At 40.2% G+C, this 16,955-nt stretch overlaps 1 protein-coding gene and 1 long non-coding RNA gene across 3 annotated transcripts in view; one reads left to right on the top strand and one right to left on the bottom strand.

Annotated features, from left to right (window-relative positions):
* Nucleotides 1-16,955, top strand: part of LOC135217990 (WW domain-containing oxidoreductase-like) — a 294,208-nt gene that overhangs the window by 224,014 nt on the left and 53,239 nt on the right. The window contains exon 7 of the mRNA XM_064254121.1: nucleotides 12,164-12,303. Within this exon, the coding sequence (XP_064110191.1) occupies nucleotides 12,164-12,303 (140 nt within the window). The remainder of the gene's footprint in view (nucleotides 1-12,163; nucleotides 12,304-16,955) is intronic.
* The window catches only part of LOC135217991 (uncharacterized), a 48,727-nt gene that overhangs the window by 4,062 nt on the left and 27,710 nt on the right, over nucleotides 1-16,955 (bottom strand). The window contains exons 2-3 of one of the 2 annotated variants that reach the window (XR_010315254.1): nucleotides 13,593-13,872; nucleotides 13,145-13,267 (exon numbers count right to left, since the gene is read on the bottom strand). This is a non-coding gene — a long non-coding RNA (uncharacterized LOC135217991). The remainder of the gene's footprint in view (nucleotides 1-13,144; nucleotides 13,268-13,592; nucleotides 13,873-16,955) is intronic. The other variant, XR_010315255.1, reaches the window with a different exon arrangement.

Here is a 16,955-nt window from a genome sequence, read left to right as displayed (position 1 = left end):
AGAGAAAGAATGAGTTTGAGGAGGCCAGTTAGAGACATTAGCTAGAAAAAAGTTTGGGTATAAGGGAATAAATGAGTGCAGAGTTAATGAGGAAGTTGTTAGCAACTGTGCCTGAGAGTGTGTATGAGTTTATAAATTTGAAACGTAAGGAGAAAGTAAGATGAACAAATGAGAGGTTAACATGGAATTATATCTTAGTAATAGTTGGGGATTACAAATTAGATAGGTGTATGAAAGAGAGCATCAGCATCAGGACTGGAGTGAATGAGTGTGTGCCTGAGTTTAGGAGCTATAGGGAGGCAGTGTTAGAAGAGCTGAGGTGAATGGCAGAGCGAGTGATTTATAGGAGCATCAGAGCCAGTAATGTAACTATGGTGAACCCTAAAAGAGATAGGAGTCCAAGTGTTAGGGTCAGTTAACTGTGAGCGGGAGCAGAAGTTTTATAGATGTGGGAAAGGAGGGCATAAGAAGCATGAGTGTCGGTGGGTGTTAGGAACTTGCTTTGGGTGTTGGAAGACTGGACATTTAGTTAGTGAGTGTCAGAGAGATAGAGAAATTAAATATTATAGATGTGGGCAGACAGGGCATGTAGCTACTGGATGTCAGAATACACATGTGAATGTGGTTTGCAGCAACTGTGGGAAGAATGGGCATTATGCTAGGATGTGTAAGGAACAGCGTGCGAATTGTGCTGAATGTGGAGTGGAAGGTCATGTGGGGTGTGTGTGTAGGCAAAAGAGGATGAATCAGGCTAGAAATTTGGGAAATTAGATGTTAAGGGGATTCAGTTGGGTGGGTCCTCTAGTGTGCGGCCAGTAAGGGTGATGCATGTGCGGGATGGGTTGTTGCATGAGGAAGGGTTCGGGGATAGAGCCCATGAATGCATGTGTGAAAGTAAGATGTAAAGGGGTGTGATTGATACTGGCTGCAGCACCAATGTTTTCTTAAGAATGGATGTGATAAGTTACGAAGTGGGTGTGAGGTTAGGAAATGTAAAAGGGAGGTACGAGGAATAGGGACTTTAAGTATCCCTGTGGTGGGAATGTTGCATGAGAGGATAGAAATTGAGGGGGTAGTGATGGCTGAAAGTGACTTTTATGTGGTCGAGGGAATGAATGACAAGCATGGTATGTTGTTAGGGTACAGGTTCTTGAAGATGTGTGGGATGGTGGTCCGTCAGAGCACGAATATGATTGAATTGCATATGAAAGGGAATGTACGTGGAGAGTTGTACTTGGATAGGGATGGAGAAGTAAACAGTAAGATATGGAAGGGGGTGCTGTTGGTTACGAAAGAGAGTGTAAAAGTGCCGCATGAGGTCGGGGAAGTTGTTAGTGTGGAAGTTGCATGGCTATATAGTCTCGGGATCGCCAACAGTGACAAGTGTGAATATGTAGTTGAAGGAGTGGATGCAAGTAAGTTGGTAAGAGCGAGTGTGTATGTGTACGACAGGGTCATAGACATGGGGAATCCTCGGGTGTTTGTGGCCTTATTGCCAAGTACTAGGAAGAAGCGAGTGTGGGTGATGACAGGTAGTGTGAAAGGTGATAGTTAGTTGGAAGTATAATGTGTTGAGAGAAAGAATTAGGGTGGATGAAAATGTTAGTGATACAGACAGGGAGTGATTGATGTGGATGTTGTGGAATAGGAGTGTGTTGAGCCGTGGAGATGAGGATTTTGGGGGGTCTAAGCTTCCAGAATTCAAAATAGTTCTAGAAGATGATGCCCCCATCGCATGAGAGATTGAGGAGCTTCCTAGAGTGGGAGTGATAGAGAGGGGTGAGAGTGCCTGGAATAGCCCCATAGTCCCTGTATGAAAGCCGAATGGAAGTTCGCAGATGTATGTGGATTACAGAGGAGTGAATGAAGTGACTGTGAAGGAGCGATTCCCGATGAATGTAGTGTCTGATTGTGTGTACAAGATGCATGGAATGAGGGTGTTTACCAATTTAAACCTGGTTAGGGGCTATTATTAGATGCCTCTTGAGGAAGGGAGCAGGCCTGTTACAGCTTTATCCAGTGGTAGTTGCCACTGCCAATTTAAACAGTTAGGTTTTGCGTTGGTTAACACACCTACTGCCTCCCAGAGGGCAATGAATGTAGTTTTGGCTGGGTTTGATAGGAAGATGGTGACTGTGTTTATAGATGATATTTTGATTACAAGTGAAACTGTTGAAGAGAGAATATGGAGTTGCTGGAGAAGGTGCTAGAGCGCTTGGAAGTTGAAGTGGGATGAGCGAATGACGAGAGCATTTGAGAAATTGAAAGAGGAGGCTGCAAGGGATGTCATTTTGGCTTTCCCGGTTTATGGCGAGGATGCGAGTAGACTTGAGCTCTACACAAATGCTAGTTAGTTTAGTATGGGGGTATGTTTAGTGCAGCTGCAAGAGGTGAATGGGGAAGAACAATTGAGAGTGACAGCGTATCTGTGTGAAAGCATTGAAAGTGTTTTTATATGGAGTAAAATTTTTTATAAGGATGGACCATCACCCATTAGTGTATATGATTAACCCTTAAGCGCCGAGCCTCTATTTACAAAAGTGTCTGTCGTATACCGGCGGCGTTCAGGAGTTAGTGCCGAAGCTGAAAATTTTTTTTTTTTTTTCAAAAATTCACAGCACGCTTAGTTTTTAAGATTAAGAGTTTATTTCTGGCTCCTTTTTTTCTCATTGCCTGAAGTTTAGTATGCAACCATCAGAAATTTAAAAAAATATCATTATCATATATAAACATTGGAATATATGACAGTGCGAAAAAAATTCATATAATTGTATACAAATCGGGCTTGTGAGCAAAACGGTTTTAAGCTAATGGGTTATTTTTTTTTTCATCGTATTGTACACTAAATTGCGATGGTTTTGGTATATAACAAAGTGTAAAATGATCAAAACAACAGAGAAAATATTATCACAAAATGATTCATGAATTCGTAACCAGCAGACGTAAAAACAAGTTTTTTTTAAAAATTCACCATTAATCGAAATATTGTGTTAGAGACTTCCCGTTTGTTGCAAAATAAAGGTAATTTTAGCTTACAATTGCAGTTTTCAACCATTTCGGTCAAGTTAAAGTTGACCAAAGGTCCAATTTTTTTTATTTATCATGATTTATATGAAAATATTTCAAAACTGAGGCCTCCCCTCAACAATCTCCCGATCCATCTCCAGACACGTTTCCAGTTCCCCGAAGAACATGGCACTCATGAACGAAGGACAAACCATGCTGGACAAGAGTGTCATAGGAGTAGTCTTGGACTGCTCCCCGAGTTTTTAAAGCCACATTTCCTGGTGAAGAAATCCTCATGGCATTGGGAGACCGGTAATAGACCTCTCCCCACTTAACCAATTCGTTCGTCAGACTCGGTTCACGATGGAGACAGCAAGTTCAGCACTTGCTTTTGTCAGTGAGAACGACTTCCTGATGACAGTGGATCAGAAGGATGTGTATTTTCAAATACCCATACATCAATCCTCTCGGAAGTACCTCCGCTTTATCCTCAGGGAGACGGTGTTCCAGCTCAAGGCACTGCTTTGGACTCCCAACTGTCTCCAAGGTGTTCACAAGTGTGTTCACCCTCGTCTTGGCTTGGACCCATTCGCAGGGGATACGTCTATTGAGGTACCTCGACAAATGGCTAGTCCTGGTGGGTTCACACTCGCAGTTGCTTTGGGACAGGGATCGACTTCTCGAGTTTTGCCACACCCTTGGAGAAGTCAGACCTCATGCCCAAGCAAAGGATGAAGTACCTGGGCATGTTGATTAATACAGTGGCGGCGAAAGTCTTCCCTGCAGACTCACATCAACAAGCTCAGGAAAGTTGCGCAACTGTTTCTGTCCAGACAGGAACAACCACCATGGCAATGGCAAGTCATAGTTGGTCACCTGTCATCCCTGGAGAAGCTGGTTCCCTATGGGCATCTCCACTTACATTCTCTTCATTGCAGAATAAGGGAGCACTGGTCCCAGTCCCGAGAGCTGCAATCCTTCCTCATTACTCTATTGGAAGAAGTAAGGAGGGATTTGGAATGGTGGTTGGATGACAGGAACCTCTTACTAGGAGTACCCTTGAGTACTCCCCCTCCTGACATGCTCCCCTTGAGTACTCCCCCTCCTGACATGCTCCTGTACTTGGATGCATCGACCAAGGGATGGGGGCCACACCTCAAAGAACTAACCCTGGGGGTGTGTGACCAATATGACAGATACCTCCACATCAACATCTTGGAACTCAAGGTGCCCTTCCTGGCTCTTCAAGAATTCCAAAACGGAGTGATGGACCACTCCTGACAACACCATGGCGGTAGCATACATCAACAAACAAGGGGGCTCATTTCTTCATAGTTCCACTGGTTGACAATGGATTTACACAAGTAGGCAATTGCTTACTCAGTGGAACTGTCAGCCAGGTACATTCCAGGCAAGAGGAATGTAGTGGCAGAAAACATCAGCTACCAAAATCAGGTGATAGGAACAGAGTGATCCCTACACCAGGATGTGGCCGAGAGGTTGTTTGACTTGTGTGGACGACCAGTAATAGACTTGTTCACCACCAGGCACAACAGGAAACTTCAGGTGTTCTGCTCAATCGTGCCAGATCCATGGGCAGCCACGGAAGACGCATTCCAACACCTGTGGGACAACGTCAACGTCCATGCCTTTCCTCTGTTCTGTCTGATTCACAAATTAATCAAGAGAGTGATGGCCACTCCAAACTTCATGATGATTCTAGTAGCTCCCAAGTGGCTGCAAGCTATTTGGTGTCGTGACCTGTTGGCCCTCTCACCGAGGTGCCAAGAGTGCTTTGTGAATGGCACAACCTCCTGTGCCAGCCACATGTAAAACAGTACCATCAGGCAGTGCACAATCTTGCTCTTCACAGTTGGAGGTTATCCACCGTCTCTTGCAAGAGAGAGACTTTTCACACCCAGCTGCAACAGAGATGTCTGGATACCTCAGGAAGTCCTCTACAGCCGTATACCAGGGTAAGTGGTTAGTGTCTTCGGAGGGGTGTCTCCGATCGGAGCCACTCTTCAACAGGTTGCGGACTTCTTAGTCTTCCTTTGCCGTGAGAAACTTATCTCAGTGTTGGCCATAAAGGGCTGTCAAGGAGCCCTCGTCCTAGTCCTTCAGCTGAAAGGAGTTGATATCTCTTCGTCACTAGAGATATCCCTCTTGAGAAGTTTCGAAAAGTCTTGCCTGCCCAGGGATCTCAGGCCCCCTGCTTGGGACATGACTCTTATTCTAAGGAGTCTAACATGCACTCCTTATGAACCCTTACAGGAGTCATCAGACAGAGATCTGACACTCAAGACCATCTTTTTGCTTGCCTGGCATCAACAAACAGAGTAGGCAAATTTTATGGCTTATCTTTCGATGTTGAACACTCAAGAGGTTAAGTATCGGTTATGCTCAAATTCATAGTAGACTTTGTTGCAAAGACTCAAAACCTGTCAGTCCTTGATACCAGGTTTGATTCCTTTACAATCCCTTCCCTAGAGGACTTTGTAGATAATGTTGCAGAGGAGATGCTGTTGTGTCCTGCAGAGGAGATGCTGTTGTGTCCTGTTAGGTCGCTGTGGAGCTATCTGAAGAAGATTCGGTAATTCCAGGCCGAATGTCGACGACTCTTCATTAGCACTGGCCGTGCCCAAGAGCACGATTTCTTTCTGGCTTCATGAGGTGATCAAAAGGGCTCGGCTACCAGAGTAGATGAGGCTGATACCCCCAGACCGAGAGCTCACGAAGTCAGTAGTATAGCTCCTACACTCGCATTCCGGAAGAATCTGGCGGTACACCAGGTATTGAAGGCAGAAATGTGGTTGAGACAGACCAATTAATCTTACTAAGATATATAAAGTGAGGATCTAGAACTTGAGACTAACAACGTTGATTAACACTATGCATGGAACACTGCAAGTAAGCCTATGCTCTCACTGGAATCCTAGGGACTCAACCTAAGATTGGCACTGCCAGGATATGTTGAGTTGCACTGTTGAACTACTGAAGATGGCACAAAATGGGGCAGGGTAAATGAATCTGCAAAGCAGTCAGAGTTGAAACACAAGACCAATGATGAGTTTGAAATAAGCAGATGTGCAAAAGTGTGCCAATTACTCAATTAAAAATTAATTCAATATTATGTTACTGAAATGCATATTGAGGGGTTGGTCGCATTAATAGTTATCACTTGTCTCACAAGAATTTCACAATTAGTTTTATGCTCACACATGTCTCTGATAGAGATGGGAATGAAAAGAAATGCGAGATAACAGTTGAAACAGGGAATGAGTGCTACGAATTCCAATTTCAGTTACCCTAATCTGTGGACAAGACAAGTGCAGTCAGAGCCAGATCGTCGGCAGAAGGACATGGGTCGCTTGCAGGCATCACCAAGGGGTTGACAGACAGATGCTTCTCTTCAGGCACCATCTTACATGGGCGTCTAAGGCAGGCTGAAGGCGGACATCAAGACAGAGTCCAGGCTGCAGGTTGAGCAGGTTCAGGAAAAGACTAGCAAGATCACCATCAAGACAAAGGTTGGAGATACCAGTGGGCTGAGTCGTAGGGCATGACACCGCTTCCAGACAGTATAGTATCGTGTTCAAGGTTAGGGCGGAATGCAGGGGTAAAGTGCAAATTGGCAGTCCAGGTCGGCCATATTTATACTCTTTAAAGGAGAGCCGGTCACATATGGTTCAGGCTGGTTTCATTCTCCTAAGGTACTTTCATCTCCACTGCCAATCCTCATTAATTACTTCAAAGAGGTCATTGAACACCAGCAGAGGTGTGGAAAATGGAGTACAATGGAGGCTACCATGGGCCAAGATAGGTAGAAGGGCAAGAAGGAACAGGTCAACGAGACATGTGAACTTTCATGGGTTGAAGAGTGACTAGCTATTAACCCTTAAACGCCGAAGCGGTAAAAAAAAAATTGTCTCCCGTGTGCCGGAGGTGTTTCGGAGTGAGCGCGGAAGCAGAAAAAATATTTAAAAAAAAAAAACACAGCGCGCTTAGTTTTCAAGATTAAGAGTTCATTTTTGGCTCCTTTTTTTGTCATTGGCTGAAGTTTAGTATGCAACCATCAGAAATGAAATAAATTATCATTATCATATATAAATAATGCGACATATGATAGCGCAAAAACAAAATTTCATATATAATTGTATTCAAATCGCGCTGTGAGCAAAACGGTTAAAGCTAACAAGTTAATTTTTTTTCGTTGTAATGTACACTAAATTGCGATCATTTTGGTATATAACACATTGTAAAACGATAAAAGCAACACAGAGAAAATATTATCACAAAATGATGCATGAATTCGTAATGCACAGACGTAAAAAACTTTTTTTTTTTTTAAATTCACCATAAATCTCAATATTGTTATAGAGACTTCGAATTTGTTTCAAGATGAAGTTAAATGATGGAATATTACGATACTGTAAGAGTTTTAGCTTACAATTGCAGTTTTTGACCATTTCGGACGAGTTAAATTTTACCCAATGTCGAAATTTTTTTATAATTTTTTTTTATATGCAATTATTTCGGAAATTAGAAAAGCTACAACCTTCAAACATTTTTCCTTTTATTCTACATGAAATTGCGCACATTTTCATATATAAAACTCTATGAAATGCCTAATATGAAACGGAGCAAATTTTCCGAGAATGCGATGTACGCATTTCGGAGATTTATGGCGGAGAATCCGCACGCAGAGGGAAGGAAAGTTTTTTTCATAAATTCACCATAAATCGAAATATTGTGCTAGAGACTTCCAATTTGTTGCAAAATGAAGGTAAATGATTGAATATTACTGAAATATAAAAGTTTTAGCTTACAATTGCGTTTTTCAACCATTTCGGTAGAGTCAAAGTTGACCGAACGTGGTTTTTTTTCTATTTATCGTGATTTATATGCAAATATTTCGAAAATGAGAAAAGCTACAACCTTCAATTATTTTTCGTTGTATTCTACATGAAATTTCGCACATTTTCATATATAAAACTTTATGTAATGGCTAATTTAAAATGGTGCAAACATTACTACAATCGCTCGTATGATTTTTTCGGAAGAGTTACCGCGCGGACGTAAGGAAAATGTTATTTTTTTTCATAAATTCACCATAAATCGAAATATTGTGCTAGAGACTTCCAATTTGTTACAAAATGAAGGTAAATGATTGAATATTACTAAAATATAAGAGTTTTAGCTTACAATTGCGTTTTTCGACCATTTCGGTAGTCAAAATTGACCAAAGGTTGAAAATTTGTCACTTATCATTTTTTATATGAAAATATTTCAAAACTGATAAAAGCTACAACCATGGGTTGTTTTTAGTTGTATTGTGCATGAAATTGCGCACATTTCCATATATAAAACTTTATGTAACGGCTAATTTTAAAATGGTGCAAACATTACCACAATCGCATGTATGATTTTTTTCGGAAGAGTTACCGCGCGGACGTAAGGAAAAAGTTTTTTCATAAATTCACCATAAATCGAAATATTGTGCTAGAGACCTCCAATTGCTCACAGAATTAAGGTAAATAGTTGAATATTACTAAAATATAAGCGTTTTAGCTTACAATTGCGTTTGTCGACCATTTCGGTAGAGTCAAAGTTGACCAAAGGTTGAAATTTTGGCACTTATCGTTATTTATATGGAGATATTTCAAAACTGATAAAAGCTACAATCATGAGTATTTTTTTGTTGTATTTTAAATGAAATTGTGCACATTTTCATATATAATACTTCCTGTAACGGATAATTTAAAACGGTGCAAAAATTTTGTCAAAGTGACGAAATAATTTTTGAGATGTGTCACTGATACTTTTTAGTGCGATAAGAAAGAAATTCGCGCTTGCGTAACGATTGTAAACAAAACAACGCCTTGATCCGTGAACTCCCAGCATCCCCCAAGGCGCGTGATTCAAAAGTTTTCAGCTGGTAGGCCTATAAGTATTTTTCCGCGAAATTTTTAAAAAAACTTTTTTGAGTCGACGTATGGTACGTCCATTCGGCATACGGGAGACATTTTGATTCGACGTTTAATACGTCCACTCGGCATTTAAGGGCTAATGGCTTCTTGTTGAATTATAATGGGGAACAATGTGCAAGTGACCCTTCTAGGGATTTGGCATGAGGCCAGCAGTAACGTCTGACGGGAGGATGACAGTGCACCACTCAGATGTGCACTGGATTTGACATTCTCAGTTCCCTTACTTTATTCCCTCAAAATATTCTTTTAAGTTTTTGTAATTTGCTAAGAAAAAAAAGAGGGTCCAAAATGAATGCTAGTATAAATAAATGAATATATATATTATATATATATATATATATATAATATATACATATATATAGATATACTATATATATATAATATATATACACACACACACACACACACATATATCGATTCATATACCATATATACATATGTTATATATATATATATATATATATATATATATATATATATATACACATACATACATATTTTTATTCACCTCTCCTGCCAGTGACTCACATTTCAAAACAAGGGATAGCCTTAGTCGTTCTCTCTCCCTCCATCATACGATTTTGGTGGGTAAGAAAACCGCTAGGGCACAAAGACAGGTCTTGGGGAAAAATGGGCTGCTACTTGGACCCTTCACAGGCCCAGCTCTAAGGTCTATTTTACTATGACTCTTTGGCTGGTTTTATTCACTTCTTCCGGACAACGCCAATCCCCTGTGCTACTAAGATGCCCAGCCTGACCCGAGGTCACGTGACTTTGACCTGATTCCTTGCCTGCCTCTTACAGCAAACAGACATGTTCAGTGCTGCTCCACAGAAAGCCTTTGTCTACTTCTTACACTGGTCTGAAACTCGCTTCCAGCATCAAGTTATATGCACACCAAAGAAGTTGCAAATTCAACCAGCCACTCTTTCTCTCTCTAAAATGCTCCCACTTTTTCCAATATTCAATTTCCCATTCTCCTTAAAAAAATTAACTCCTTTGTGTTTCACCTAGCACGCACATTTCCCTTGTGACTCATTCTAAGCTCCATTAAGCTATTCTTAAATAATCTCTAGGAGGTTCCCACCATAGTGAAATTGTGCTAATTAAATTAGTAATAAGTTCGCTCCATCGTGAATCATTTCCGATATGCGAGAGAGATTTTTTATTACCATTAAGTGTAACCCTGGACCAATATTCCAGGTGTCCTGCCATCCTTGTGTTCTGTGTTCCGTGCACTGTGCCAAGCTCTTGCCTTAGAAGGTTACTGTACCAAGTTATAGCCACATTCACTTACAGCAAGTATATCAAGCTAGCCTCATAACAGCAAATTGATAAACTCATTTTAAAGTGGAAACTCTGTTAATGCTATTTCAATTTTGAGACGTTTCATGGTCCATTTTTTACAGCACTTATTTGTGCCTAGCATGGGTTATACCATTGTAAAAGTTGTAAATAAAATTACTTTAATATAATCTGACTGGTTTGAAAGGCGACCTTCCAGGAAATGTAAGTTCCACTTACATTTCCTTTATATAATTACGTGTGGAGGTTGGTATAGGACCTTCTGGCGCTGCATTTGGAATATTCTAAATTACCTTTATCCCAGACCGACTTCCCATGTGAGAATATATATACATATATAGTTTATATAGTTACCTGCCAAGCCTTAAATTAAGCCCCTACCCTAAATGGTGTTGGGGGGGGACATCATGCCCAAAAGTGAATGTTGCAAAGGAAAGGCCACAAATATGAATTTTTCCTAGTTTTAACATCGATCTCTTAACAACATTTTCCCCTCATGTTTTCCATTCATTTCAAAACCATCAGTGTGAAAGTCCATTTCAGCGATAAATTTTGAAACTTACTTAACATAATATTTGTTGTTTAATGTAACCTTCAAAATGAACTGTATGAATACTCGGCTTATATTAATGATGAACCTTCTTAGGTCCATTCAGTTATAACTATGACTTTCAAAAGATGTAACTATCACTTCACAAATTTATGACAGCAGACTGATAAAGATTATGAGTCCTAACTTGGAATCTAGAACCAATTGGAATCACATTATTGTAGCTTGTCAGGCACTTAATACCTCAGATGTTATTTCTGATCCAAATCCCAGGAGGAAGTTAGATGAAATTATGTGGGAAAATTCAGTAGAGTATATCCAAAGATCAGAAAAAATGACAAGCCATGGTTTGATGGTACATTTAGAGGAGCTAACCATTGACGAACAGACCAAGTTCAACACATGGAGACAAAATCGTTCACATTTTTGTTACTGTGCTGTGAATAGAATTTACGATATAACTGAGAGAAATTAGAAAATTCCTTAAAGAGGAAAATCAAAGAAATTACTCAGCCTCATCTTTGGTGGACCAAATTGGCATCTTTTGTCTTTGGGCCAGGCTTGTCTTCTATCCCACCATTATTAACAGATGATGGTAGAGTGTTTACTGGCCATAAAGAAAGGTTGAACTGCTGCACTGAACTGTTGAAGCTAAGCAATCTGCTGAGGATATCCCTCTCCCTAATACTTGTCAACCTGAATCTATGTTTAGTAATACAGTGGCTGTTCTAAAATGTGGATATCCGCAAACTACCTTAACTTCAGATCAATTTCTGATATACTTGAGGTCTCCAGAATTGCAGAAAAACTTATTTTCGAGCCATTATACAAGTATATGGTATCCAAAGGATTATTAGCTAATTGTCGGTATGCATTTAGGAAGCAGTTGGGTACCTGCAATGCAGTAAATGTGCCATACTATCAAGTGAAGATGCAATACATTATTACCCTTAAAAATCATATTGTATGTTGCAAATTTTATTTTTATTTTTATGTATTTATTTATTAAGTTATTCATTTACATTTTTTCTTTTCTAATGACTGATCTCTTTTTTCTGGATTTTCTATTATCTTTCTTAACTTCTTCCAAATGAGTATCATATTTTGTGGAAACTTGAATTTCAAGTCAATGACCCCTGCAGGCTAGTTCTATATGAATAGGTGTTTATCTTCTGAATAATATATTAATTATGATCATAATTGTAGCAATCCCCTTCTCACAAAAGTTTTGTGCATAGAGAGTACAGCACAGCAGTTTTATTTATTTCATATTTTTGTAAGATTTCGGAATGAATAAATATTGACCTTTCAGATTTGCAACCTTACATTGTGGTAACATTGAAGAAGAAGTTTTGTCACCATTGTTCAGTGCTGCATATTCGTCTGTTAGGGCTTATGCCAACACAAAGCTTTGCAATGTACTTACAGCTCTTGAAATGCAGAGAAGATTTGGTGAGTAGTTTTTATAGTACAGTATATGGTATAAGTTGTGGGTCAAGTCCTCATTGTTGTCAAAAGCAAGGGAAACCTCCCATCACAAAATGCTTGACATCCACCAGAGACTATTATTCATTGTAGTTATCAGTATTGATTAACAGATATGAAAAAATGGTCCCAATTGCTTCTCACTTTTTTGCTGTTCTTTTGTTGAGCCTTTGTTTTTGCTATGGCTTTTGCTTTGGTGGTATTGTTCATCATCAGTTTTGAATCATCATGCAGCATTGATTGGTGTTTGCTATTTTTTATAATAGATTTATTAGTAAACCTTATATTTATATTTAGAATATTTAACATTCATCAAATATATCATATGCCACTTGTTACCCATTTAAGGTGGGAAATTATGTAGATAGCTCTGGTTATTTGATCATTTTGTATGCAGGTTTTCAGTAATATTTCTGTATTTGTATAATTAGAAAATTTACCTTGAATAATATTTATATGCTATGGAACTTGCTTTAATGGTCTCAACAATTATGCTTTTTGAAAAAGGCATGCTTTGGAGGCATCAGGGACAGTAATGTTATGTTTCTTCAAGGAGAAATCTGTGTAACTGCCCCATATGCAAACTCTCTCTTAATTAAGGGATACCCTGGGCTGGCCTCCAACAGGGTAATCTACTTTCCCCCAGTTCAGATCTGAATATCTCACTACACTGTGGTGGGATGCACTAAAGCAACACCCACACCCTTGATCCCTCATACAGACAATAGTCTCCTCAAAGCACAACTTTCTACTTACAATATCTGTAACCAGACTCTTGAATGAAAGGATATTTAAACCACTCAAATACCTTAACACGTGGCTGGGGGCAACCAGACACGGCGTACAGAATTTTGCGCAAACGGGTTATTGAAAGTGTAAGGCTTACTCCAAAGGGTTCCCAAGTTCTCCCACAATCAGGTATGGTGTTTGTCTGCAAAGAGATGGTATTCTAGCGTAAGGCGGTGGCACACGTGGGCGAGCGTTACACACTACTTTCTTTCAATCAAAAGTTTACAGGCCACTCAGGGGGAATGAAAATGACTGGAAATTTACACAGAGAGAACTATTTAATTGCTTGAATTAACTAGGGGATGCTTACTAGTAACACAAAGGGAGTAATCACAAAATTGAACCAAGACTGGGGGAATGAGAAGCTAAACAAAGGAGGGGGGAAGTTGCCTTGGAAGAATGGAAATGAAATACAGACAAAAAGCAAAACAATTCCCTGGCTGAACTGGAATTTACTCTCACAGTACCTGGAAATCCTGGGCTTGGTAGTCTTCTTATCTGCTGATATTTTTGTGCACTATGGAAGTATAAAAATACTTGGGACTTCCCCAGAGAAGGCAGGGGGAGCAGGAAGGGTGAAGTGGTGTCTGCAGGGCAATGTCTGAGGAGGTTCTGAGTGCTCTGAGCTCTGTGGTGCTTCTGAGGATGAACTGCTGGGTCCCTGCTGTTAAGACTTCTCCCGGTAAGCAATGCCCAATCCTTGTGGGGAGTAAATTCCAGGCAGCCAATGGGAGCAGAGATAGCTTTCTAGAGAATGGAGGCAACTTGCATATAGACAAGGATGAATGAATCTTGTTATAAGAAATCTTAACTTTCCTTGGTTCTGGCTTAAAATCTTGAACACCTTCCCATTCTAGAGGACATTTCAACCCTAGACTGGTTGGAATGGACAAGACAAGCCAGAAACAAGGACAAATGACACATATAAATTACTGAGCCTTCCATTCATAATATAGGCAATATTCAAACTCTGTCAATGATAATATTCATGAATTCTTAGTCAACAGGCAGAGGATTAATCCCTAATTTGAAAATAAAGTGTGATGTGACTAAAGACTAATAACTTGTTATATTCCAATAAAGAATACTCTTAAAATATAATGTCACACTAAGAATGACAAGGAATAGCAAATAATGATTAGATACACTTAGCCTACAGGGTAAATTATATCATATATAATACTTCTAGCTTAATTGTTTAAGGCAACACATACTATTAGTTTACCCTGATGGGGCGATATGACTAGTTCAGGTGTGTTAATAGCCCTACGATTTTGTTGAGTAACTTTGTCTCGTAACAAGAATATGCCTAACAGTATTAATTACATCATAGTAGCCATTAGTGCAAACTAACAATGGTAGAATTAATGAAGTAATTCTCCGTAGAGATTAAATAAGATTACACAAAAATGTAAATTTCACTAGAGACAATGGCAATTTCACAAAATATAAAGACTAGGGAATAACACTAAATCAGAAATCAAATCAAAACAACGTATAAATGAGCCAGGCTTCGAAAATATCTCTAAAGCTATAGCAATGTTTGCTGGCTAAAATTTTCCCAAGTCAAATGGAATTCTATGTGCTTAGAATAGGCCACTGTGCCAATTGTGGCACTCTTATGACAGCGGTTCATAATGAAGTGCGTACTACTAATTTATATAAGGCCAGAATAGCTGGCAGGTTGTACAAACTGATGAAAAAGGCATATCATGATTTCTGCTCTGAAAAGTCTAGCACATCAGAAATAACCTTTGAGGACTAGTGTGAAAAACGGAAGATAGAGAGTCTGCAGTTCCAATTCTGGAGTCTGGTGCTGGACATGGAACTCACGATATTCACCCTCATCCGCTCATTCAGAGAAGGAGACTTCAACTTGTACCGTGAAGCACTTTTCAGAACTGGTGCCTTACTTCTTTGCAAATAACAATGTTAACTATGCCCGGTGAATCACTATTCACCTCTGAGATATGATGTCACTCGAACAACAACATCCAGAAGTGGCCAAGGAGTTTCACAATGGTAACTTCATCATCCACAAGCCGAGAAGAGAATTCTCTGGCATGGCGATTGATCAAATGCACGAGCACAATAATGCAGTGATCAAAGGTGACGGAGGAGTAATTGGGTTGACAGAGGACCTGTCAGCACTTCGTAGGTGGATGGTCGCTGGACCTGAAGTTAGTCATCTACTAGCTGGATACGAGGCCATGTCTGGTATGAAGGATGCCACATACAGCAGCAGACACCATGAGCAGACACCGAGTGCCCAGAAATCTTTCTTTGAAAAGGTGAAATCACTCTCTGCAGAGATGCAGGAGATGTGTAACCCATTCCAAGAAGATTCAACAGCCCTGATGGTGTTAGATACAAAGAACATTGTAGACCCAACTCTAGCTGAAATGGTAGCTACACATCACTGGCGAGGCAAAGAGCAATTCCTATCATTTATGAAAGGGCTAGAGGATGAAGCTGAAAGTCTTTTCTATCATCCAGTCAAGAAAAACCCTGTTTCATTCTTCAAACAAGAACAGGCTGAGGGAATTGCTAAGGAGAAAGTCCTAAAAGATGACTGTCAGTTATTCTCGCGACTGTTCGTCTCAAGCCAGAACAGACTGTGAGTTGCAAGAATTCTTCAAGCACGAGAATCAGTCATACCCTGCATCTCCCAGTGACAGTGGTAAGCTTCATACATGTCAGAAGCCACAGCTGGTTGAAATTCTTGAAACACAAGTGAATGTCCCAGTGGGAGAACCAAAGGGAGATACAATCATCATTGATGGCTAAGCACTTATCAATGCCTCACCTCCACATACTTCAAAGACATTTAATGACTATACCAAAGAAGACATCATCACAAAGGTGGAATCCTATGGTGCTTGGCACAAGTGGAAATCAAATCTGAAATCAGAGATGAGGTCAAAAAGGGGGAAAGGAATCAGAAGAAGAGTGACAGGAACAAGCAAGACACCAGGAAACTGGCAAAGCTTCCTTCGTGACCCCAGCAACAAGACTGAACTGTTTCACTTCCTGGCCAAAAAGATGTGTGAAGCAGAAACGACAAGCCCAGTCATCGTCACAAAAGGAGAGGATGCTATTAGCGACACAGTGAAGTCTCTGGATGCTGTGTCCCCATGTTGTCACGAAGAAGCTGACAGTCTAATATTTGTTCAAGCTAGGGATGCAACGACTTATGGGAGCAAGTCTATAATCAAGGCTAATAACACAGATGTGCTAGTCATAGCAATATCTGTACTACCATCCTTCCAGAAACTAGGTCTTCAGGAAATGTGGATTGCCTTTGGCCAAGGAGCCCATATGTGATGGATTCCAGTCCATGAGGTAGTTTCTGCAATTGGGCTTGAGAAAGCTAGAGGGATCCCCTACTTTCACGCATTCACTGGATGTGACATTGTGTCTGCCCTCCGTGGAAAAGCGAAGAAATCTGCATGGCAGACTTGGAATGTATTTGATGATATTACTGAAACATTCATCAATTTCAGCCAGCATCCAACATTGATTCGTGATCTTGACATGCAGAGGCTGGAAAGATTCGTTGTCCTCATGATCAAGCGTAGCTATTGGTGTGGACGAAGCAATACTAGATCTGTTTGCCCGCAAGCAAAGGCCGTACAACTCAGTTCCACCTACCAGGCTGGGATCATTTGGGGCAACCCTCTTTAATCCACACATGAGCAGTCCAGCTGAATGGGGGTGGACACAGAAAGGAGAAGCATGGCAGATACATTGGATAACACTACCACCTATTGCAGCAAGCTGTCAAGAATTGACAAAGTACACCTGTAAGAAGGTTTGCAAAGGAAGATCCA

The sequence above is a fragment of the Macrobrachium nipponense genome, chromosome 9 (assembly GCF_015104395.2).
Source record: "Macrobrachium nipponense isolate FS-2020 chromosome 9, ASM1510439v2, whole genome shotgun sequence".
NCBI lineage: Eukaryota > Metazoa > Arthropoda > Malacostraca > Decapoda > Palaemonidae > Macrobrachium > Macrobrachium nipponense.
Note: the sequence above shows the minus strand (reverse complement) of the source record. Positions and strands in the feature narration are given on the sequence as shown.